The 15,902-nt window shown below is 39.5% G+C and overlaps 1 protein-coding gene across 2 annotated transcripts; it reads right to left on the reverse strand.

Moving 5' to 3' along the window:
- Positions 1-395: 395 nt before the first annotated feature.
- shisa8b (shisa family member 8b) lies at positions 396-15,529 on the reverse strand. 2 transcript variants are annotated; one of them, XM_088360700.1, is made up of 5 exons: positions 15,480-15,529; positions 10,824-11,488; positions 5,591-5,718; positions 4,162-4,275; positions 396-2,540 (listed from the first exon to the last, which is right to left on the reverse strand). In XM_088360700.1, the coding sequence occupies exons 1-5, from the start codon at positions 15,519-15,521 to the stop codon at positions 2,014-2,016; spliced, it is 1,476 nt and encodes a 491-aa protein (XP_088216826.1). In that variant the 5' UTR covers positions 15,522-15,529; the 3' UTR covers positions 396-2,013. The 2 variants fall into 2 exon arrangements, with proteins under 2 accessions (XP_088216826.1, XP_088216827.1); XM_088360701.1 differs by lacking the exon at positions 15,480-15,529 and adding an exon at positions 11,615-12,041.
- Between the last annotated feature and the right edge of the window lie 373 nt (positions 15,530-15,902).

Raw genomic sequence — 15,902 nt, forward strand, 5'->3', positions numbered from 1 at the left:
ACATCGACTCTTATATTTTAGGCATTCACTAAATTTCTGGAAGGTTTGAATGCGAGTGTTAAGATCGTTTTACTAACATGCAATTAAAGATTTTAATTGAAAGCTCATACAGCAAGGATCTGACTGACCTCTGACCTCATTTAACCCTGATGCAAGTGGACAGTAACAGTGAGAGATTCTTGTATCTGCATCTTAGATGTTGCCATCAATTGTTCTAACTTGGAACTTTTATATATCTGTAAATTTACATAAAATTCTTTGCACAGTGCAAAATAAAATGTCTTTCCCTTTTGCATTTGTGTTTGAAGAATTTAATAATAATGTGTTTATGCTATTACTGGAGCTGGCGAAGACCTAGCAAATCTTTGATACATGTACACAAACAAAGTCCACAGTAGTCTTTCAACCTTTAATGATTCTCTGTTAAGAAGTTGCTTCAGTTACTGTACAGTTTCTCTAAAGAACAGTTTTCTTCCCGTCATTTCACTTTTCTGGGATAAATACTGCTTGTTTTTGCTACATTAGATCTCACCCATACGTATTAGGTTATCATTACTATAATCACGTTGTTATCCTTGCATTGTGTTTCCATACGTGATGTAATTGCTCAAGTTACAATTTGAGATGCTACAAATAACCTTTACCTTTATAAACAATTTTTCTTTTTCCACAATGAATCACTAGCGCTGATTATAACAGAAAAATAAATTCTTTGGGGAACTTGTCGACTTTGTGTTTGTTTTTCTGGTGTCATATTTAAATTATGCCACTGCCTTTTATTTGTCACTGAAATAATGTGACTGAAGGTGTATTTTAACCACCTCATTTGCATTATAATTCCCGTTACTATACAAATAATTACATTTGACTCTGACATCCCCTATAATAAATTCTTAGAAATAAATAATACTTAAAGCCCTTTTTTGACTAATTGTGTACAAAATCTACAAAGCTTCACATTGAGTTTTACAAAGCAAATGGATTTTCACAAAACACTACACAAATCCCCAAGATGCCACATTTTTAAAAATAGACAACATTTACATGAAGCAGGTATTGAGTCACCAAAATGCAACAACATAATTCAGATTTGATAAACACCTCTTCCATATAAAAGAATTGAAACAAAATGAAAACCCTCATTCGGATCATTTAACACATCTTTGTGCATTTCCTGAACTTCACCAACAACTCTCAACTGTTGCTTGTTCACAGCAGCATGTGGATCTCCATGGTGACTTTTGCTATCCAGGCTTCGAGTAGTGTTAACGCCCTGGGTTTGGAAGTGCCTTCACATATTTCTCTCCATTGGTGCCTGAAGGCAGCAAAATAAACACAGGTCCACACATTCCGAGTTATGACCCAGACAGTTCGCTAGCGAGAAACTCAGATTCGCATTGACTCGTTGCCTTCCCTCCCCCCGAGGAAGCAAAACCGGGTTTGTTTTCTATTTTCTCTTCTCTCTTTCCTCTTTCTCCTCTTTTCTAAAGAATCCAAGCCTCTGGCTCTTTCCTCTTCTTCCTCTCCATGGTTTTCGATGGAGCTTGATGGGAGTTGACGTGATGGTGGCATTGTCCTCACCGTTGAGTTAATGTCACCCTGGGGGCTGCTGTCTTGCTGTATGCTTGGCCTGATGGCACCAAAAACAAAACATGGTGGAGCAAAGGGTGGGAGGGTTCCAGAGCTAAGCAAAAGGTACACAGAGAAGCCAGCTGTGCATAGAGGTAGACAATGAGATGCAAAGTCCCATGTTTTTTTTTTCTTCTTCTCCCCACACAGGGACAATAGGCTCAGTGAAGCATCTACAAAAGTGCTACATACAGATGATTGTATTCAACCAAGATAAGAAATAAAGCTTGAGCCCTGCTCTGTGTTAGATTCCAAAGACTAAAAGAAACCAAAGGAGGATTCATGGTGGTGGTCTGAAGGAGCCTGAGCGGTTTTCAAGTAACGCTTTCTACAAAGTACAATATGCTGATTGGTTTCTGAAGTTGTTCTTCTTCGCCCCATCGCTCAGACTGTGACTTCAGTCGAACTGTGTGTGGAGTAATTCTTTTGCCTGGTGTGTTGGTGATAGGTTGCTTGAGAAGGGTGTTGCATGTGGAAATGCATCCCATGTCCTACCAGAGCTCCTGCTCCACGAATCCCGCCACAGGGCTGGCTAAAAAGATCCGGCATGTTCTCAATGCTCTGTTGCCGACGGGTGGAGTAGGCGTGTCTCCAGTGAGAGGCGTGCGTGGGCCCGGAGCCCGGGGCCGAGCTCTGCCTTTGGACGTGGCGCCCGACCGGTTCCCAGGCTTTAAAAGCCGAGCTGGACAACAACGGGTGCGTGGTGGTCTTTGGGAGGTGGGAGTGCTCCAGATGGCTGGAGGGGATGGAGATGGAAAGAGGAGCGTGGAGGTTGGATTGCGATGGAAGATGCTGGTGGATGTATGACTTCTCTTTGGGCTGCATTGGTAATGGCTGAAAGGTGGGCGCTCGGTATTGGGCAAAGTCCATGAGTGGGAAGCTCTTATAGTAGCTGTGAGATGCACTGTCCGCTGCATAATTAGGAAGAAGGCATAAAAGATGAGAACATTGTATTATTGGCGCTTTGGTAATCATCAAAGTCACTGGACTTCCACCTGACTGATGCTATGCATTAGCTTAATTTGTCTTTAGTCCCCAAGGACAGAAGCTCGATCATGTGATAAAGCGACATGACAGACATTTAAAGGTACGAGTGCCAGGGTGTGGTAATGTGGTACTGGTGGTTTATAAATACTCTCGCCCAGAGTCCTATGTGTGTGTGTGTGTGTGCATGTTTATGTATGTGTCATGGGATGGCATGAATGTCAAAGGGAATTATATAAATAAAGTCAACACTAAGGTTATTACTGCAAGCGTTCTCGCCATCTGAACTGTTTTTTTTTTTTTTTTAAGTGCAAGTTTTGTCCTTAACCAAATATAATTATGAAAAGCAAATTGAATTTATATACCTGAAAAAAACATTTTTATACCAGCTACGCGAAACCAATAATATAAATAAACATACTTTGCCTAATTTGAGAATATCTACAATAATCTACAAGGTAAACAGTGATGTCAGAGGGAAAAAACTGCACTAATTAAAAAGTGTGCATCAACAGAAACTAAGAAGATGGGCAGAACAGAAGGCAGCTGAAAAGGGCATTTGTACAGAGGATAGCTTCTATGGTGGATGATAAAGGTTAATAAAATCCATCTTGTCAAGCAAACATTTGCATTTCTGAAGCTGGAGTTAGTTCAATGTCCTGTTACACCAGCTCGAGGACAACAACAGCTTTTGCATATGTGGTGACCTTTAGCCAACATGAGACTTTCTGTAAGGTCTAAAGCCTCAAGCTTGTTAGCCGTGGTGCAGAAGCTTTGTTGTTATTTTACAATCCCATCAGAAGGTACGATAGGCTAATTGAAAAGAGGTTTAATAAATAAATAAATAAATAAATAAATAAATAAATTTATTTAAAAATACCAAAATTAAACCATTTAAGAATAAATGAATGAATGAATAGATAAATAAATAAATAAATAAATAAATAAATAAATAAATAAATAAATGAATAAATGAATAAATGAATAAATGAATAAATGAATAAATAAGTCAATTAATTGATTTAAAATACCAAAATAAACCCATTTACAAATAAATAAATAAATAAATAAATAAATAAATAAATAAATAAATAAATAAATAAATAAATGAATGAATGAATGAATGAATGAATAAATAAAATTAATGAATTAATCTATTAAAAAATACAAAAATAAAACCATTTTAAATAAAATAAATAAATAAATAAATACATAAATACATAAATAAATAAATAAATAAATAAATAAATAAATAAATAAATAAATAAATAAATAAATAAATAAATAAATAGTCCTTGGAACTGACCTGTGCTGATAGCTGATAGAAAATATTCCTGAGCTAATCGCTGTGGGACATTACATCTGAATCATCACGCGGTGAAATCACACCACAGGGCCCGAAGTGTTGCTTCCTTTTTAAGATCACTTCTAAGGTTGCCACTGGGCAATGACACCATTGACAGCCGGCTTTTCTTTCGCTGCCAAGTACCTGCTCTCCTCAAAAGGTTATCATGCCATTTGGCGTCAGCGTCATATTGGGCTACTTACCCACGGCTTTGAGGGAAGTGTACTTGTTGAGTCCCACTGTGCCATGATTGCTGTGAGAGTGAGGAATGCCTTGTCCTAATGGGCCATGAGCTGAGTTATTTAGATGGTACTGCTCTAGTGGGAGACAAGGTGGAAAGAAAAAAAAAAAGTCAGTTAAACATGATCTTGCATTTTGTCTGCTCTCTTTCTGGAACAAATATAAATTCATGCATAACTTGCCCAACTGTGACAGCCTGTCATTCCTCATGCCAAATGAACTGAGGTTGATGAACAATTGGACCAAACTAGCTGGGAGAGTAAAGTCACGGTTATTAGCATTAATGAAGTCCACTGATGCAGCCAACGCACTCGATGTCAGCCCCGGGGATGTACGCACAAACCACACGCACAGGCTTTTAAATTCATTTTGGGGGAGAGCGCAACCCAATTCCCAATGATGGCGATGTCGTTAACCCGTAAAACGTGTCGCAGATGTTTTATTTAATAGAATTGCATTGTGTATTTGATTTGAGCGCTCGTTGTGGGTTTCGCACGCACAAGTTAAGTCTGCAGTAAAGACAAATCATCTCATCATTTCAATGACTGTGGGTGGAATGCGATACGTGGCGAAACTTCGGGATACTAATCCCGTGTCACACACTGGAAAGAAAGAGGGAGCGTCACTTGTGGTTAGGATGATGAAAGAGGGATGAAGGAGGAAGGCAGGTTGTTTGTTCTGGTGAAAGAAATGAGAGATTAAGCCAGAGAGGTTCCCGGTTGTCAGGGGTCAAAGTTCAATTCAAGGTGAAAATTGTGTATTGATGCTGTTCTGCTGTCCCATTTCTTCTGCATGTTTGTCTAAATAGGTCAGCTTATTTTTTTTTTTTGCTCCCAGCTTTTTTTCCTGCAATGAGTCATGTTTTCTGGAGAATATTGGACCGCATTTTTCGCTTCCTATCTTGGGTGAACGTCGCTAAGCCTCTAATAGCTCAGGGAAACTTCCAAAAGTTTATCTGGCTTGAAAGCTTTTTGATATGCTAGTTACAGACAGAGACCTTTTACCACTTGGCTCTCATCAGTTTAAACACGCTCAATTAGCTTGTATATGTGTGTGTAAGCAGCATGAGTGTTTTTTTTTTTTTTTTTTTTGCCAAAGGCCCTCTGCTGTCCATCCTACTCTGGAAAAACCAATACTGTTCAGCTGTTTAGAACACATTCAATCTATTCAATGTTCCACTTTATCACATGGTTCAATTTACATCCACTGTTTTAACCTTAATGAAGAAATGCAAGCATTGAAAAAGTGAACCTGAGAAATAACGGTGTCACTTTATTAGGTACACCTTTGCATCATTATTATAGGAGCATTTCACCATCTTGGACATCGTTGCTATCAAGTCAATTGTTGTCCGTGTCAGTCAACATGTGTGTGTGCTCCCTTTTGGCTCACCGCTCCTGCTGCGCTTCATCCTGGACGAGACGCCGTTGGCTCTCCCTCCGCTGGGCGAAGTGGTTACAGCATTCTCGGCTGGGCTCACCTCTTCTTCTCCCTGTTGCTTCAGTAGGTCAGTAAGTGCCCTAGGTGGCGAGAAGATAAAGTCTTCTTTTAAATTGAATTTTATTTTTCCTCAAAAAAAAAATCTCAAGAGGCACATTTCCAACATTCGTGTTTTGCTTTGCTCAAGGCTGAAATCCAGTCGTACTTGACCCGCGGCTTGTTTTGCTGTACAACATATGGACATTTTTTTTTCCTGCAATATGGTCCTTTTGGAGTTTTCTCCACGTGCACACACACACAAACACACACATGCACACACCAGAGTACTAATGCAGTTCTCTGATTTTAGCATTGATGCTATTCACTCCCTTGATCAATAATTCAAACAGTAGTGCCACTGTTCTACTAATGAAGCTCATGTCCTAACACACTTGCACACACACACAAACCATGTGGACGCCCCAACTGACAGCGACAGCCGGCGGCAGCTTGTTAACACCGACGCAGAAAAGTGCAGCCCATTGGCAACGGCTGTAATCTTCTACAGATTGTTTGTGGTAGTGATGATGTCATTGAAAAATGATGCCAAAAAATAAAAATCATCACTGCTTTTGTTATACACCTAATGGTATCACCTTTCTAATAATATTCATTTACTATCTCCAAAACCGCTTATCCATAATTGTAGATACGCATGGATAGAATAATTGTGAGCAGCTCTCTTTACCACCGACAAATTATATTCATAGATTCAAATTGATTCCGATCCTAATCATCCTTTTGTGATTCAATTTTGACGCAAAGTAGCCAGCCCCTGTTTGAAATATTTGTCTTGGCGCGACACAAAAGACCTCATCCTGCTCCACCCGCCCCTTCCCTAAACTAAAATTGCTCCCAAATCTGTCTATCTCCCCTTCTTCCTCTTTTTTAAAGCATTCCGTTAGTCTTTGTCTCCTTCAGTCTGACTCATTGCCATGCGGAGCCCTCGGGGCCACCGAGCGAGCTCTATTGGCTCAAACAATTTGCTGATTTGGACTTTTTCATCTTCAACAAAAAAAAAGCGTACCTGTCCCCGAGCGATGGAGTCTTTAAGGAGCTCAGCGTCATGCTATTTTCTGGAACATGTGACCCATATCGTTTATCTCAACTGACATTCCAATTCCAAATACATCATCATAACAGACCCTTGCCGTTTTACATCAAAATTTAAGCGCTCAGCCATGTATAACCTTCAAATGTTATGTAACATGTCTGACAGCTGTGGGGTCAACCTTGCCAACCCCCAACCACACGTGAGACTTCATGAATATCCTGTGACCGACCCATCGATCCCAATAATGTCGACCGCGTCACAACCCAGACACGCTGATTAGTAACAGCGGTTTATTGATCGCTGTCGTGACATATACTTGACAATTGTATAGACGTCATGTTTTAAAAAGACATATCATCCAGGAGATTTGGCGTAAAGCTGCTTTTTGGGCTGATAAAGACGTTGAGCGCTTTCTATAATATTCCATCTCTCTGACTTTTAAGTCACACTGGCAGATAAGTGATGGTCCTCTTTTGCCCCCGTCAGTCCAATAATCTACTTAGGCCACGCATCTTGGCCCAAATATTACTTGACAGCTTTAAACACAACACTTTGATATTGTGTTTTAGTGGAAAAAAAAAGTCACCATGACAAATATCTCTGTTTGAGTTCTCTTTTGGTGTCACTCTGTCTCGTCATCAAAAGTTAAAGGGATTCATCTTTACTGGCTGATAAAATAAAGACTAAAATAAGAACCATCTAAGCAGATTTTAACACAATACAGTGGATATAAAGTCCACACACCCCTATTCAAATGCAATTTTTCTTATTATATTGAAAATTAATTAAATAATTAAATTTAATCCAAAATAAATGTTTAAAATTTTAATTAATTTTTTTCTCACCATTAATGTAACCTGTACATCTCAACAGAATTTAATCCAAAATAAATGTTTAAAATTCTAATTAATTTTTTTCTCACCATTAATGTAACCTGTACATCTCAACAGATTTTTTTTTAATCTCTTTGAAAGTTGAAAGTAAAAATAACCAACTGAAATAATGTAGCTTACAGGTGTTCAAAATAAACCGATCACATTCAAGCCCATAAAAAAAAAAGAGTCAGCACACACGTCAAATATAAGCTTTGTCACACAAAATCCTGAGAAATGTGGATTAGTCCATTATTAAATCCCGTGATTAAGATTTTCTGTCGACTTTCCTCACTTCTACTCTCAAGCAATCGGGGAGACAGATTTTTAACTAAGACTATGCTCTTTTTAGTCCTAAAGCGGTAAGACAACGTGTTTCTCTCTTGAAGGAGCCGAGCATATTTAAAAAAATGCTGCTGTTGGGATTCAGACAACTGTTTGTAGACATTAGCAACCAGCATTTTTTTAGCATCGGCTTCATTTTTAAGATGCAGCTGCAACCAACTGTGACGTCGGAGGAATAAAATACTTACTCGTAGTTAAAAAATTCTCAGGGCCTCGGGACCGTTGACTCTTGTACAGGACCAAAAGTCTACACACCCCTATTTGAATGCCACCTCATTATGATATAAAAAATGAGACCAACGTGCATAATTTGAAATATTTATTTCACTATTAATATATCCTATAATATGACATTTATAACTCAAGAAAAACTATTTTTACCAGGGGAAGTAAAAATAATGTGGTTGCATAAGTGTGCACACCCTTATGACTGAGATGTGGCTGTCACATTCATTTTAAATGAGCACACTGTTTGTTTTTCTATCTATAGTGACCAAGTTGAGAAACACCAAGTGGCTGCAAACTGATGAAAAGCAGATTGGGTCAATAACAACATGCACTCACTTCCTCTCTGTCAATGCACTCAATGGCAACAGCGTTCCATAACAGCAGCTCTCTCGTAATAAAATTTATTCCAATAGGATCTGTTTTATTTCTATGCGAAACTTCCAGATTTTATTTGAGATTTTGACATTTTTGTAGAAACGAGTGAATTTAGGTTATTTGAGGATTAATATGAAGCCAGACTGAATCCATACAAACAACAAACAAACAAACAAATTCTGTGAACGGCTTTTAAGCAATTAGAATGAGGATGATCTCATTTATTTATAATGAAAATCAATGTTATTCCATTCGTCCCACACGTCCATATGTGCCGCGGTAAGTGAGTTTTATCTATTCGACTTAAATCGGGTCAACAGTCAAATACTTTAAGTGACTCTGTCCTTCATTACATAACATGGTGGCTAATGCATACCAAGCCAAACATATACTACAAATCCATATGTCCAATAATAAAAACATGCAAAGAAAAAAAATTGATCCTCTCATTGGGACTCACTATGCAGGCACACACATCTGCATGTGCACACACACACACACCCAAGAGCTCGTAGCATGTGACCTCTGCTGGATTTTCACACTTTGGACATTAAATAGCAGTGGAGTTTGCCTACTGGCTATCCTGGTGACGTGAACCGTGCTCATGCAACCTAAATGCCATCGCCATCATTCTTGTTGTTAAGTCAACTATAAAGTGTGTATGTGCTCTCATACACACACATATTCTATATAGATATATAAAATATGCACGTTTAATCTTGGTGCGGGATCACTTTGGATTTTTCAGCTCCAAAGCTGATTGAGGAAAAGCGCTAGGATTTGAGAGTGCTAATCATCTTGTGCGAGATTCGGTGTAAAACATTTGAACATGCCGGTGTGACAGCACGTTGCAGCTGCTGCTTTTTGTGAGTTGTTTAGGGCAAATGTGGGAAGTGAATCATATGTACACACTGTATTTGTGCTTTCTGAAGTGCTTACAGTATCTGACATGTGAGACGCATGAAGCTGGGATTTCTGTCAGCGTGTTTAATAGTGAAATGAGTGTTCATGCAGAGCAGTCCAGAGACAGTAAATCTCAATGAGAGGGGGTAATCTTCTGAAATGAGGAGAGGCACCATAAAGATTATTCAAAATGTGAAGATGGGAGAAGGTGATGCATGGAGAAATGAAGATACGGGATGAGGCAATGTAACTGAGCCCGGTTCACTTCTGTGCTGACTTTGTTCAAAAGAAAATGAAGAAAGGAAACAAGCAGAAGAAAAAGAATCGTTGATCACGAGGAGGACGACCATGTTGGTTTGATGTGGAAAATGCCAAGAGGACTTTGTCAGAAAACAAACAGCATGATTTGTGACCATGTGAGTGAAGATGTAAATGTTTGAAAAGGCGAAAGAGGTTGTTCATTGTTTTGTTTACGTCTTTTGGACAGTTTGTGTTTGTGGTTCAATGACAATTAAGCTATTCTGATTCTATTTGAAATATTGCGACACACAATGTCAGCAAATTACGGCAAAGATAGCTCTAGTGTTCCTCAAAATGTTTGGTTTATTTCATATATAAGTCATGCTTACAAGCAAATAAAATGAAAAACAAAGATGCGTGGGAGGAGAAAAAGATGGCAAATATGACACAGAGAAATAAAAAAGAAAAGAAAAAATTAGAAAGTAGGCTACGAATGGAAAAATGTGCAGCTATGATTTTTTCCTGCGGGCTCTCCAAAACAGTGACTCATTAAAAATTACATGACTCATAAAGAACAACATAACAACCTAAAGTCAGCTGGGATTTGAACTGGCTATTTTAGGTACTGATGTCTTCCTAATTTCAATTAGTCACGTCCTCATTAGGTGAGCTGGAGCCTATCGCAGCTGACTTTGGGTGAGAGGCGGTACGCCCTGGATTGGTCGCCCATCAAATGTTTCCATGACAACTATTTCGACAGGATCACTTCTTGTCTAATTATCTTGGAAATTACTTTTATATTTATGCAGGGGAGAACAAACATGCACTCATGTCAGTTGACCTTTTTTTTTTTTGCATGCTTGGTTGTAAAGTTGTAAATTTATCATTGTCACACTTTAGTACCTCAGCTGTGTGTTTCGAGTTGGTTTTCTTCTTGGAATCATTTGCAACTTTTCAACCATTTCCAAAACAATGGACTCATGCTGACCAGCTGTATAAATGAGCAGACAAGAGCTTCCAGGTCCAAAATATCGAGTTATTTTGTAACTCTGTCCACTCTTTTGTACAGTTGATTGACGTAAAATTACCCCCCCCACACACACACACATATTTTTGCCATGCCTCTTACCTGGAGTTGAGGTCAGTGTGTGTGGCAGCAGTTGCTCCACCTCCTCCGCGACTTTTCTCCAAGCCCAATTTGGTGAAAATGCCCACCAGGACCATGATGGCCACCACGCCGCAGATGATGTAGACGATGAGGTGCGTTCGATCCCGCTCCTGGTCCTCCTGGCCCTCGGTGACGGTGGCCACGGGTTTGCCGGTGTTGGCCCAGATGGGCGTGTCGTAGTTGGAGCAGATGCGTTGGTCCAGCCGCTGCTGGCGGAACTGGCAGCAGAAGCGATAGAAGCAGGTACCGCAGCAGTACAAAAAGACACCGGCGTTACAGTTGAACGGCGGGTCCCACTGGCCCATCACATCGTAGTAACCCTGGCAACGCGTCCCTCCGACAGGCGGGCCGTCCTCGTCGTCCGCATCACCCCCGCTTGAGGGAGTGGACGGCCCGGAATCTTGGAGGGGGTTTTGGGTGGTCTCCGCATAAGTGGGAGTTGTCTTGTTGACCAACGTGGACGGGACGACCATAGGGTTGTCTTGGGGAACCGTCGCCGTGGAGACAGATGGATCTTGAGTGACGGCTGGCTGGGTAATTAGGGAGGAGAGGTAAAAGAAGAAGAAAAAATGGCAGGAAGGAGGAAGGACTGCGGCCATGCTGCTATCCCAAAGTCCAGCCTTCAACTAGAAGAAAAATCAAGAAAGGAAAAAGGAGTTCAACATATTAAAAAAAAAATCCCACAAATTGATTGAGTGTGGCTCATCTGCTTAAAAAAACCACCAAAAACATCAGAAAGAGGAAAAACTCACCTTCTAAATAAGAATTTAAAATCCCCTCTTTTTACTCGAACACAACTTGAAGAGTCCCCATAAATCCCCTGCTCTCACCTTGTCTTCAGCAATCCCTCCCCCAAAAAGTCCAACACATGAAAATTCCCTCTAGAAACACGTGCAAACTTTACTCAGAAGCATCTTCTCCCCCTGAGCTCTTCTTTTCTCTTCCCTTCATGTCTTCTCCATCATCGACTGGGTGCTTCATCCGGAGGCAACCGTGCGCTCCTCTTCTTTTTTTTAAATCAACTCTTCACCTTCTTCTTCGTCTCAGTCAGTTCTTGCGAGTCCACAACTTGTCCTGCAATGCATGCATGTGTGTGTGTGCATGTGTGTGTGTGTGAGGAAGGGGGATGCTACACTGAGAGCTGCAACAGTTCAGGACCAAACCAGCTCCCCTCCTCTGTTTACCTCTCATCAGTGAGCGAGAGAGAGAGGGAGAGAGAATCTATTTGCGATGGGAGGGCGGAAATAAATATAAAAATGACTTTATTTGGGGCTGCAGCTGTCTTTTTGCACCAAATAACAAAACATGCATCAAAAAAATATACAATTATTGGCGTAAAATACAACTTGAGTCCCCATGTTTTAAACGACGCTCCTCATTTATGGATTTTTCCTAATCCTGGTAGCTTTATTTGTGTTTATGATTATAGTAATTAGTTAATTACATTTTTTTTTAATCCGATTTTAATTGTGACTCTCTCTTTCTGTCTTTCATTATTAACTCCTTTCTACACTCGATTTGTATAGTTTTGCATATGAATCTCATTTTATAATTTTCCCAGGCAATTTCTGGACATTTCTGAGCTTGTGTTGGGAAATATGCAGAGGACAGTCAACATCTGCTGTGGTCACTCCTGCTCATCATCTCCTTATCGGTACGCCCGTCACCGTCTGTTCAGACTTTTCATGCATGTGTGCGCTTCTCTCACTTGAGCGTATGTCATCAAGGAGTCAAGTTTTTTTTCTTTTCTTCTAAACCACCACATGGACATTTCTAATGAAATTCTAAGTCAGATTGACAAGGGCCTTTTTGCTTCCACTAATCGCCTCTCCCCGCCAAAAATCTTCCTCCTTTATGTGTCATCATCTGGAAGCTAACTTTCCTTCCACGTTCTGTTGCGTGTCGTGTGTGTGTGTGTATGTGTGAGAGCGGGAGTGTAATGGAGAGAGTGAAAAGATGAGCGGGAATGTAGGACAGCGGGGAGGAGGTCGACTGAGAAGAAAGGAAGAAAAGAAAGACAAGTGGGGGAGGAATTTTGAAAATGAAATGTTTGGCTGGCAACCAAAGAGAAAGGTGGTCACATGGGCCGTGTTTGGGTTTAGTTCAAATGAAAATATGGAAATGATATTTTGATGAATTGGGATGTTTGCTCGTAAATTTTCAGATTGACACAAAACATTCAGATTTTGCTCTGTGAATGTAAATGCAGTAAACTCTATTAACATTTGCTGTCTTCATAAGAGAATGAGAAAAAGATTTGCATTTAGACAACAAAAGCTCCCATTGAAAAAAAAAAAAAAATCTGTGCTCTTTATTTTTGCTATATTTGCATTTTGGGTTACTTGTGGTGTGTCAACTCTGAAAATGTTTCTATCTGTAACTTTGCTGTAGAAAAGAACAAATGCATAATAGATTTAAAGAGCCCATATGAAGAATGGAATTCATTTCAAATGGCTAGCCCAAAAAATTGTGTGTGTGCTTTTGTGTGTGTGCATTTATATGTGTGTGTTTGTCTGATGTTTAGAAAGCGGAATTTAAAACTCCGATGAATTAGTGCTTAGCTCGAAATTTATTCACAAAAGGCATGGCGGTCTCCAATTATTGTGTCTCCCCAATGTGTTGGCATAATTCATATTGTTGATGAATATTTATATTTTAGCTTTGTGTGTGTCCACTAATACCAATTAATGGAATTTGTTATTTATCGCTGCTAATTATCCAATCCTTCGGAATTGTCTGTGGAATTCTAGTAGACAATGGCAATGCAATTTGGTTAGTGTTTTTTTTTTTTAATCTTAATTTATCCCATTGAGATTTTTTTTCAAATGTGTATCGGTTGTCATCTGCTGTTTAACTTTACTCCTTGAATCTTTTTAATTTAATCCACTTAACATTTCTAATGTTTGTGTGCATGTTTATTCATTGGACCATATGAAGGGTGCATTCGCCCGACTGGGAAAAGGTAAATTAAAAATCCTCCAAATTAAAATTATATAATTTCCAATTCTGCAATGGGAAATTCCGACGTCCTTTTAGAGGAAAAAAGCAAGCGCTGCCAAATGAGACTGAAAATGGAGTGCAGAATTATCAAAGTCTGTTGGCCCTGACCATTTGACTGCACTCACTCAGCCAATTAGAAAAGCAAAGACGAACGAGGTCATTGATGTCCGCGGGGGATGCAGAATTAACAACAGCCGCAGCGGCGCCATCATTCGAAAGCTTACTCGAGACCATGTGATCAACATACTTGTTGGAAGAAACAATGTGGACCACAAATTCCAAATTTACAGAAATAATAAATTCACTTTTAGTGACCCATTGTCAGGCCATTGATTGATGGATGGTGACATCAGCGCCAGGATCAATTAACCCGGATAGAGATATTAATTTATTTTCTTTTTAAATATTTTAAATATATCTTTTCACTTGGTTTTGTGATACGGCAGTAATGCGGCTGCACACTGATCAAGTGAAGCGTCCAAACTTTACAACACGAGACACGAAATCCATTGTTGGATCGATTTTTATCCAGACGAGGTTTTTTCTGACCTGTCGCTCTTAAAGTTCAAAGTGTCAAGCTTTTTTTTCACATGGGATGAGTGCTTCCATGTTGTGTCTGCCTGTAGATGTTTTTTGGTATCCATCCCAGACAACAATATTGAAAGCTTCCGAGAAGTCGATTAAGGAATCTCTTCCCAAAATTGCATTGCGGTTGTTCTGGATAAAAAAAAAAAAGTTTCATGTGAATTGCAAAACAGCAGCCAGCTCTAGCGAAGTCAAAATTTCATTTAAAACTTGTCGTTCTGAGTTGGCGCTTTTTTTGGGATGTCCTTACTCCATCATTGTCCTCGTGCTATTCCAAGTCAGTCCCTTGATCGTGACTTGAGACCTGCACAAATTTTAATGTAATTATTTTTTATTTTCAGTGGCCCCCAAGTTTAGTCAAGCTGGTTTCTGCCAAGAACAAAAAAACTCTAATCTCCTTCCCTTTGACACTTGACTCACGTTATGTTTGACACGCTGCAAATTACTGATGTACGATTAAAGAACTGGCTGCAGTGGTGGACGCGTGTCAAGCTGGAGATGAGAGAGCTTCAACCCTGGATGCCCCGTGGCACTTTGGAGCTCAGCGCTGTTCATTAGCGGCAGGGGCTTTGGGACTTTTATCGGCTTGCTATAGGGTGTTGTGATGGGAGCTGCTTTTGACACGTGTGTTGAGGATATATATGAGAGCTATAGATGGGGGAATTTGCGTGTCCTTGAGAGGGGGATGAGTCAGTTGGTGCTCCAGGGGCTAGGAGCATCCAGTGATAGTCAAACATGACATGCAAAGCTCTCAGTCCAGAAGATTACAAACTATAGGTGGATAAAAATTACAATCCAAGGAGGCCATAAATTCCTGAACAGCAAACCAACATTAATTGCAAGTATTTATCGCAAAAATAAACCCACTCTAAATTGTAATTTATTCAGGTACAATGTTTTCCTGCATGTTATTAAAAATCCCCAAATTATTCTACCTACTCACTTGTTTTTTTTTTCTTTTCAGGGTGGCCCTAATATTTCTGTGACAATAAAATAAAATGTTAATACAATTAAAAGCTATAGGAAACGTACCTGCTTCTTCTCATTCCGTGGGATGGAAGTGAAGCACCGCATAGGACCAATTCAACATCACGCCTCCTCCATCATATGTTCATATTCTGTGAGAAAGGAATTACACATTGCGTTTAACAAACAACGCAGAATATAAGAGCAAAACACTGGTGGAAAATATGCAATCTATTAAGGTCAGATATAATAAATTTAACAAATATCCTATATTTACATAGATCACAATGCTCAATTTTGAAAATATTCATTCAACAATCAATAATTGGATAACTTTGACAATTGTAATAAATACATACGTGCCAAATGTTTTGAAAGTATGTCTGCTTTGCTGTGTAATGGCGTCCCCTTGTGGCCGTTTGTAGGCTTCTCCATTTACTGTCATGATTTTACTACTTCATTAAGGCTGAAGGGCCAAGTTAGATTTTT

The sequence above is a fragment of the Syngnathus floridae genome, chromosome 18, assembly GCF_059516105.1.
Source record: "Syngnathus floridae isolate MCC-2025c chromosome 18, RoL_Sflo_1.0, whole genome shotgun sequence".
NCBI classification, from domain to species: Eukaryota; Metazoa; Chordata; class Actinopteri; order Syngnathiformes; family Syngnathidae; genus Syngnathus; species Syngnathus floridae.